This window comes from Crocodylus siamensis, unplaced genomic scaffold (genome assembly GCF_052110815.1).
Source record: "Crocodylus siamensis isolate JL-2025a unplaced genomic scaffold, ASM5211081v1 HiC_scaffold_124, whole genome shotgun sequence".
In the NCBI taxonomy this organism is placed as follows: domain Eukaryota; kingdom Metazoa; phylum Chordata; order Crocodylia; family Crocodylidae; genus Crocodylus; species Crocodylus siamensis.
The window spans coordinates 27,246-36,384 of record NW_028324534.1 but is presented as its reverse complement, the minus strand read 5'-3'; the positions used below and the strand labels follow the sequence as shown (position 1 = coordinate 36,384).

Genomic DNA, 9,139 nt, shown 5'->3' with positions numbered 1-9,139 from the left:
CGATACAAAGCTATTGAAAAAAAATTTCCATTTTGAAGCCTTTGCCAAAATAATACCCAACAGGAGCTTTAAATTGAAGATTGGATATTATTAAAAGGCCAAAGTCCAGCTACAAAAAAAATTGCAAAGCTAGGCTGAAACAGAAAAGAATAAAATGAAATCCTGTGCAACAGCCTATGGATGGGTAACCAAAATCATCCAGTCTGGCCTGATACACAGTTACTCCAACTAAATGATACAGAGGACAAAAGGCACCAGAAAGGAAAACAAGCCACAAAACAAGATATCCACTGGACCCACCACAAGATTTGTTGTCCTCCAATATACAATAACTGGGATAGGTATCACACACTTGATATGGAGATGGACTTTTTCACAGGCAGTGCCTGAAGAGCTTGGGTAATAAGTGGTAGTTCACAATAGCCATTCAGGAGGACATGGAGACAGAGTGAGCAAATGCAGAAATAAATGATCCATTGACTTTGGTGTGGTTATGATGCGTTTTTGTCGTATTAAAATTCAGTGTTCAGTAAACAGGTTCCGCATGGTTTTGTTTTTATGGTCAAATACCCTCCTATGGAGCAGTTTCCATAAAGACGCTTTCAGCTCCTTGTTCCTCATGCTATAAATGATCGGATTAATCAACGGAGGAACCACGGAATACGAAACAGCCACAAAAAGATCCAGCGCTGTCGGGGAGCTCGCAGCCAGTTTCATGTGGGCAAAGATGCCCGTACTCACGAACAAGGAGACCACAATGAGGTGAGGCAGGCAGGTGGAGAAGGCTTTCTTGCGACTCTCTTCAGAGGGCAAGCTCAGCACTGTAGGTAAGATCTGAACATATGAGACAAAAATAAAAACAAAGCAGCTGGAAACTAAACACATGCTGAATACCAGAATCCCCAGTTCTGTGAGGCTTGCATCGGAGCAAGACAGCTTGAGGAGCTGGGGGATTTCACAACAGAATTGGTTGATAATGTTGGAAGGGCAGAAGGGTATGCTGAACATGCCCCCAGTATGCAGTGCAGAATAGAGAATAAAACTTACCCAGGCAGCGGCAGCCATTTGAATACAAGCTTTTTTGTTCATTATTGACTCGTAATGCAGTGGCTTGCTCGGCCTTGGGCGTGTGGGCCTGCTGGCCGCTTTGTCCCTGGAAAGGTCTATTCCGGATGTGATCTTAACTGTGGTCTCTGCCCCCTATCTCGCCCACCAAGATTTTGCTGGAAAGTTCAGTGTAGAGGACGACTACTATCTTATCTGGGGTTGGGACTCTCAGGGGCACTGGTCTTCTGCGACGCTCCGCCCTCCTCTACACCTCGCCCTAATGCCCAGCCATGCCGAGTTGCTCACGATTCCCGGGGCCCGTCCCTCGCCTCATGGTGCCAAGCCCATTGGTGGTGACTCCATCAGTGTGGATCAACTCTAGTCTCTGTGGGTCATAAGCCCATATGCAGTTCCCCTCCTGGGCCTCCAGCCGTAGGCTATTCTGCCCAAAACTTGTGAAAAAGAAAGAAAACCATGCCTGCAAGTCTCTTGGGCTTACAAAATCAAAGTCTGAACTCCCTGTCTGGAGAGAAGCCTTTCCTTGCTAAATTTTCTCCTGCAGCACCCCTCTGGCTGGGTGCTGTGTCTTTTTAGCAATTGCGCGGGACTGCTCCCCGACACTCTGGTTCCCCTCTTCGCTCGGTCCCTCGCTGAGTGGTCCCACCTGGCTGCATCCCGGACTCCGCAGTTCCTCCGGCTGCTCGAGTGGTGGTTCCCTGCCTGGATGGACTCTGGGTTGACCTCCTGACCCTTGCCACTCCCACCTGACCTGCCAGGTCTTCCTCCATCCTCCTCTCTTCGGGGCGTCTCCCAGCCCTGGACTCTGTCCCTGGACCCTTGTGCCTGGCTCTGCCACCGCAAACCTGGGCATCTGCTGCTTTTCCCTCAATGCTCTCCGTCCCGCAGCTGGGAGATGTGCTCCGGCTTCGCAGATGGCTGCGGTCTCTCCCTCAACTCTGGATAAGGAGCCAGGCTTGGCTCCCCTCCCAGCTAGTTTCCAGCTCCCCACCCCAACTTCTTCCCTCGGGGCGTCTTTTATCATCCTACGCCGGCTCTGATCCTTATCGATCACAGCTGGCCGCAGTTTAAAAAAGATGCAGCTAATCAGCCACGTGGGTCCCACCGCCCCTTTTGCCGTTCCCACGACATCGGCTGCAGGTAAGGAACTCGTTGATTTCTTTCGTCCCTTCTCTCTCTCCCCTGCCTACCTTCAGGTCCCGGGGCACCCCTTTTCCCCTTTGGGGCCATATTGTGCCTTCCTCCTGCAACACCAGGTTTTCCAACTTTTATATTCTTAAATCTCCCCTGCATCTTACTAAGACAGGACACTTCACTAATGCAGAAAACATACTGAAATTGTTTTTGTGGAAGTTTTCTTGTCTCTTGTGTCATATTCAGGCTTCCCCTGCCAAGATCCTTTACTCTTGTCCAGTTGATCTCTCAGATCTCCTTTGCACCAACCACTAGTCCAGCTCCCCAGAAGCACAGATAACCCAGAGGTCTTTCTCTGCTCCCTCTGTCACTGAGCGACTGAAGTAAATCCAACCAGGTTTCTGAGTGTGCAGCTGACTTCAACCCCACCTTGTAGAAAAGGACCGTGTGACAGGAGTGCCAATATTGGAGCCTCTCCAAGTATGGCTCCGCCTCCTGTAATGGGCCAACTGCCTGCTTACTTGTCTGCCATGCCTTGATCTTATTTAATTAATAGATTGCTGTAATTAGCGGGAGGCTGCCCATTTTTAAGCGCCCCAATGACAGGGGGCGCTATCTGCGGCTCCTTTTTCTCCCCTACACTGCAGCCCAAGCCTCGCAGAGGCTGCTGGTGTAATCTGACTCTGGCCCTGTTATGTCTCGGCCCTCCTTTTGCCCTCGGGGCTCCTCGCTGCCCCTCTGCACTCTCAGGGCCCCTCTGCCCCCCTCTCTCTCACTCTCTCAGAGCTAGGCCAATGTACCCCGCAAAATGCTGCACCTTCTCTGGTGCCAAGTACCCCCATGCTACTGGGGAGTCCCTATGAGGCCTCCTCCGACCCCTAATAGCCTCACCCGGTCCTCCGCTTAAACAGTAAACACAAAAGACAAAGCCCCCGGGTTATAACATAAAGCTAAAACCGTCCGGTCAGAATCACTACCAGGCAAAATAGTCCAGCTCATGGCACCAACCCGGGGATGCTCTTGCAGCCAAACCTTGGCCTTCTCTCTGCACTGGCTGAGCTCCTCACTCACTGACTGCCCACCAGCGCTTGCCACTCTCCCAGCCCCTGCTGCTGACATTACCATGGCTACTTGAGAGACCTCCCCATTCGCTGCCACGGCCACCACCTGTGGGCAGTCAGCGTGCCCTGGCTGCATCTGTGGCCACGTGTCATTTGTGCCATGTAGCATTTGCAACAGGCTAGGTGTGTCTATATGAGATGCTAGGTCACTGTAGCAATGAGCTGCAGCAATGTCATTCATCCCTGTGGCAACGTACCATTGGCAGGCTTTAACTGTGATACCTCCATTATTGACCAGTAGCAATGAGTTCCTGAGCATTACCTCATTGGTACTGAGCAGTAGGGTTTGAAATAATCTGTGCGCCTTCAGAACTGTGCAGTCCTGGCAAGTACTGCACATTCCTTTAATTCTTCGTAAAAAAAGTACTCAATGACTGCACAGTAAAAATGGCTCAGTGGGGCAGACATGTAGATGACTGTACACACTGGATTCTGCATGTAGGGTGGGTCAATGAGCCCAGTCTAGACAAACCCCAAGTCTAGTACACAGGGCTGGCCTGGCATAGGTGCCACATGAAGCATATATCCCTGTGCAGCCTCATGCCATGTACAGCCCATGCCAGGTAGGCTCCACAAGGCACATGAAGGGATCAGAGACTCATTCACAGACCTGATTTCTCTTGATCTGAACCTGATAGATGCCAGAGCCTGATATGACAATTTGTGAGTCCGTCCTTCAGCCTCCATACTAACTTACAATTCTAGTGGCTCCTACTACGTATCGTGGTTGGTTGGAGTCCAGCACCTACAAGATTTATGGTGTTTGGAATTTACTCTCTTCGTGGATGTTCCCATGGCCAGAAACAATGATCCCATCATAGGAGAAATTTGAAAATATCAACCTCTCCCAATCCCCTAATTGGGATTGTTTTTTTTCATGAACCAAACACTCCCCAAATATCTCATTTTGACCTTATCAAAATGGAAAAAGAAGTAGCACTGGGGAAAAGTGCTAGTAGTCACCTCGTTTTGGCATCACCCTAGTTTTCCCCTGAGCTGGGTCAGTCTGGCCTAATAGCATCAACCAGTTCTTCTGTGAAATCCCTCAGCTAATCAAGCTCAATTGCATCAAGTTGTCCGTTACACAGCTTGAAATATTTGCTGTTGGTATTTGCATAATTTTAGACCTTTTTTCTTTTCCTAATTGTATCATACATTCAGATCTTCAATACAGTGCCCATCTGAGCAAGGACAGCATTAAGCCTACCCTAGGTCCCCATCAGCTCTTGATCTCATAGAAGCCATGCTCTATTCCATGCTGGGTCCAATAATCAATCCAGTTATGTACAACAGTGGGTTGTGGGGTCCGTGCAGTTTGAGGCCCAGATCAAGCCCTATCCCCACTCCCCCCTCACTGCTGGGGCTTCCATTCCCGCCCCCCTGCCCCCAATGGCAGTGCGGGATGGTCAAGGCTTGCACAGCCTGGGGAGGGAGGGGACAAAGCCATGAGCAGCTCATGTGGTGGGCATGGGGAGGTGGGGCATGCAGCCCGGGAGGCAGGGGGGGCATGTGCCCTCAGATGTGTATGCAGGGGCTCCATCCATGTCTTACCCTATCCCCCCATCATCTGAGGAGTGGTGTGCTGCACACTACTTTAGGAAATTCTGCATTCACCCATGGGTGTTGCCATTTTTATTATGACTTCCATACTATGCTGTGTCTTAACAAGATATATTCATGCCATCCAAGTTGAGAATATCAGTAATCATGGAGACAATTATGCTACGTTTTTGAAAGCTGAGGTCATTTACCAAGGAGGAAATCTAGAGTACCTCTACCAAATCTAGTTCTCATTCTTGCTCTTTCATCTCCAAGCCCTGGCTCCCAATGTCCTTGCACAGGATTCTGTGGAGTCTATTGAAGGTTCCTCCACCAGGCCAAATGCATGTTGTTCCATGGAAATTCATGCTTTGGGACTATGCACTGCCAGTCAGAGCGTGAATAAAGACTTACGGACAGGCAGATTAAGGCTTTTGTAATATTAGAATTTTTACCTAACTTGGCGAGATTAAATGTAGGTTGAACAAATGTAAGGGGCATACTTAATCTTCAGTCCTTACTCATTACATACTTACTTTAGATCTGTGAGTCTATTGCAGAAGCAGTAATCCTGAACATTATCATACAATCAGCATTAAAAATTACCCTAATCTGGCCCTAAATATCTTTGTCCAGTTCCATCAAACTTTTCTTATACAGCTTACCTTTCAAAGACTTTATTATTACGTTTCTCGCCCACCTGGGTAGCTGCTGCAACTACCTCCTTTCTTTCTTAAAAAGTGAAGGCCAGACCAGCAGTAAGAAATGTCACTGTCACCTCAATTGTCTTACACCTCTTAATACAGCTCAAAATTGCTTTTGCTTTCTTTACAGTTGCACCAGTAGCCAGTTTATGTTGAGCCTGTGATCCCCCAAAACTCCTGGATCCTTCACATAAATGCTGACTGCCTGGCACTTATCTCTCATTCTGTATTTATGCTTTTTATTACTTTTTCCTGAATGTGGCATCTTAAATTTCTCCATACTGGTTTTCACCCTGTTACCTCTCACCCAGGTACCTGATTTATTAAACCCCTTTGTATTCCACTCCTTTCCTCCAGGGGGTTTGCAGGCCTCCCCAGGTTGTGTCAGCTGCAAATTTTCTCAGGCAGCTCTCTATTCTGGCAACCAAATCATTCATCATACCATTTAGAAAACCACATCCCACAAGTCATAATCAGCATTTGGGAAATAAGAGGTTTTAATTTAGGTGGCACATGGAACACCAGACTCATCCACTTACAGTTCCACAATGTTTACACAAAATGACTCGAGCTGAGTACCACAGTCTTTCTAGCACTGCTGAATGTAGCTGAGAACTGTCATCTTTCATAAGTAGAATGTACACAACATTATGAAAACTTAATTTCATGAATTAATCATAGATCTAAAGAAACAAAGTAGTACACAAAAAACACACAAAGTAAAAAGAGACGTCCTGTTCTTGGAGAGCATCTGTCTTTCAAGCAGTTGTCTCAGAGCACATTTGATCTCCTTGTTCCTCATGCTATAGATGAATGGATTTACCACTGGAGGAATCACAGAATACAGAACAGCTGTCAGAAGATCTCGAGAGGATGGGAAGTTGGAGGTTGGTTTCATGTAGGCGAAGGCGTCAATGGAGATAAACAGGGAGACCACAGTCAGGTGAGGAATGCAGGTGGAGAAGGCTTTCTGCTGGCCCTGCTCCGAGGGGATCCTCAACAGTGTGGTAAAGATCTGAACATACAACACAATGATGGAAACAAAGCAGCCCAAAGCTAAAAACATATAAACCCAGCTGTCTGTCTGCCCTACAGAAGACAAATGAGAAGAAAAATGAGATTGTGTAAGAAGACATCCAATATTCCTACTGTCTCAATGTCTATTTACATGAGGCCATTATTTAAATGCCTTACATATTAGTGATGCAGTTACAAGTAATAGAGTCAAAGTCTATAGTAATAAATCTTATAATAATTAGACTCACAAATAATAACAGGAAAATAGAAGGGACCGCAAGAATCAAATGCACAACTGCAAGAATGTTACTCCAAAATTATCCCTGGCCAATGTCCATCCAACCTGTTCTTGAAAACTTCCAATGAAGGTTGAACAACTTTCCTGGGCAATCTATTCCACATCCTCACTCCTCTGAAAACAAGGGTGCTTTTTTCCTCAAATCTAATCTAAAATTACTTTGCTTGAATAGGAAGCTTGACATCCTTCCCAATGCAGTCATGGCCAACTGTTGCTTTTCACCCACGACTGCATGGCACTAATTTAGATATTTCAAGACTACTGTGATGTGCCCACATAATTGCCTTTTCTGCAAACTAAATACGCCTAGTTCTATCAACCTCTCCTTGCATGGCTTGCATTGCAACCCATTATCATTCATTCAGCCTGAACAGGCCCAGTTCCTGGAGTCTCCCCTCTAAGGGCCTAACCTTCATGCCCTTAAGCAGGTCTCATTCACATCCTGTGCCAGCCACTGTATATGTGTAATGAGGGTTCTTCCTCCCCAGGTGAAGGACCTTGCACTTCTCCCTTCCTGTTAAACCTCATCTGATTTTATTCCACCCATAAATCTGGTCTGTCAAGTTCATCCTGGATCTTTGTCCTATCCTCTGGTGTGCCCGTGTATCTGCACAGCTTGGTATTGTTTGCTAATTTAATCATTGAGCTTTCCACCCCATAGTCCACATCATTAAAGAAGTTATTGAATAGCGTAGGTCTAAGCACTGATCCCTATCACCTCCCAAGTTTTCGCACTAATACTTCTCTTGTTGCAGTCCAAAACTGCATTCATGTTTTTGTAGCTACATCAACTTGGTGATTCATGTGGAGTCTGTGATACACCAGATGCCCATGACCCTTCTCAACAGTGCTGCCACACAGATGTTTATAAACCACCTTTCATTAGTGCCTTAAATAATTCTTCCCTGGGTGCACAACTTGCATGTCTTTCTTTCGACTTCATCTTGTGGTTTCTAGCCCAGCTACCCAGTCTATCTGGATCCATGTGAATTCTGTGCCTGTCCTCTAAAGTGTCTGCAGTTCATCCCAGCTTCACAGAATCTGGATATATCCAAATAATTGATTACACCAACTGGTAAAGAAAAATTTTTCCGTTCAGCATATTGCAACTGATGGGATTTATTTTAGGTGGCCCAGACGGTAAAATTGATGTATGAAACATTATTTTCCCACTTCAACGATGTGAACACAAAATGACCCAAGTCAAATGGAATTCTCCTTACGAAGCTAGAGAATAACCCACCCTCTTCATTTTTTATAAATCAGTCGCACACTATGGCATGAAAACAATAAGTAAAACAAAGTCATAAAAGAAAGATAGACATATTGTTTCTAAGGAGGATCAGCCTTTGGAGGAGTTTCCACAGGGCAGCTTGTATCTCCTTGTTTCTCATGCTGTAGATGACCGGATTCATCAATGGAGGCACCACAGAATACAGAACAGCTTCCAGGAGATCTAGAGGGGATGGGGAGTCAGAGATGGGCTTCATGTAGGCTACGCTGGAAGTGGAAAGAAGCAGGGAGACCACAGTCAGGTGAGGAATGCAGGTGGAGAAGGCTTTCTGCCGGCCCTGCTCAGAGGGGATTCTCCACACTGCAGTAAAGATCTGAACATATGAAACAGTAATGAAAGCAAAACAGGCTAAACATAAAAACACGCTGAAGACAAGGGCTGCCAGCTCTCTGCGGTATGTGTCAGAGCAGGAGAGCTTGAGCAGCTGGGGTATTTCACAGAAGAACTGGTTGATGGTATTTGAGTGGCAGAAGGGTAGACTAAAGGTGATCCCAGTGTGCATTGCAGAGTAGATGGCAACAAGAACCCAAGCACAGGCAGTCATATGGATGCAAGCTCTCCTATTCATTATTATCTCATAATGCAGTGGCTTGCAGATGGCAATATACCGGTCATATGCCATGATGGTGAGGAATGAAAAATTGGCTGCACCAAAGAGGAAGAAGAGAAAGACCTGGGACACACATCCAGCATAGGAAATTGTCCTGGAGTTTAAGAGAGAATTGGCCATGGACTTGGGGACTATGACAGAGATGGATCCAAGGTCAAGGATGGACAAATTTGCCAAAAAGTAGTACATGGGGCTGTGGAGGTGGTGGTCCATAGTTACGACAGTGATAACAAGGAGGTTCCCTGCCAGAGCTGCCAGGTATGCTGCGAGAAAGATGACAAAGTGTAAGATCTGTAGCTCCCGAGTGTCAGAGAAGCCCAGGAGGAGGAACTCAGTTACAGTTGTCCAGTTGGACAT

At 46.6% G+C, this 9,139-nt stretch overlaps 2 protein-coding genes across 2 annotated transcripts; both read right to left on the bottom strand.

Moving 5' to 3' along the window:
• Window positions 1–519: 519 nt before the first annotated feature.
• On the bottom strand, window positions 520–7,294 carry LOC149851856 (olfactory receptor 14I1-like). The gene is made up of 3 exons (XM_090030295.1): window positions 7,289–7,294; window positions 6,387–6,578; window positions 520–834 (listed from the first exon to the last, which is right to left on the bottom strand). Exons 1-3 carry the CDS (start codon window positions 7,292–7,294, stop codon window positions 520–522), a joined length of 513 nt encoding a protein of 170 aa, XP_089886421.1.
• An 888-nt stretch (window positions 7,295–8,182) lies between these two features.
• Window positions 8,183–9,139, bottom strand: LOC149851855 (olfactory receptor 14A16-like). Its single transcript, XM_090030293.1, has one exon. The coding sequence runs from the start codon at window positions 9,137–9,139 to the stop codon at window positions 8,183–8,185; it is 957 nt and encodes a 318-aa protein (XP_089886419.1).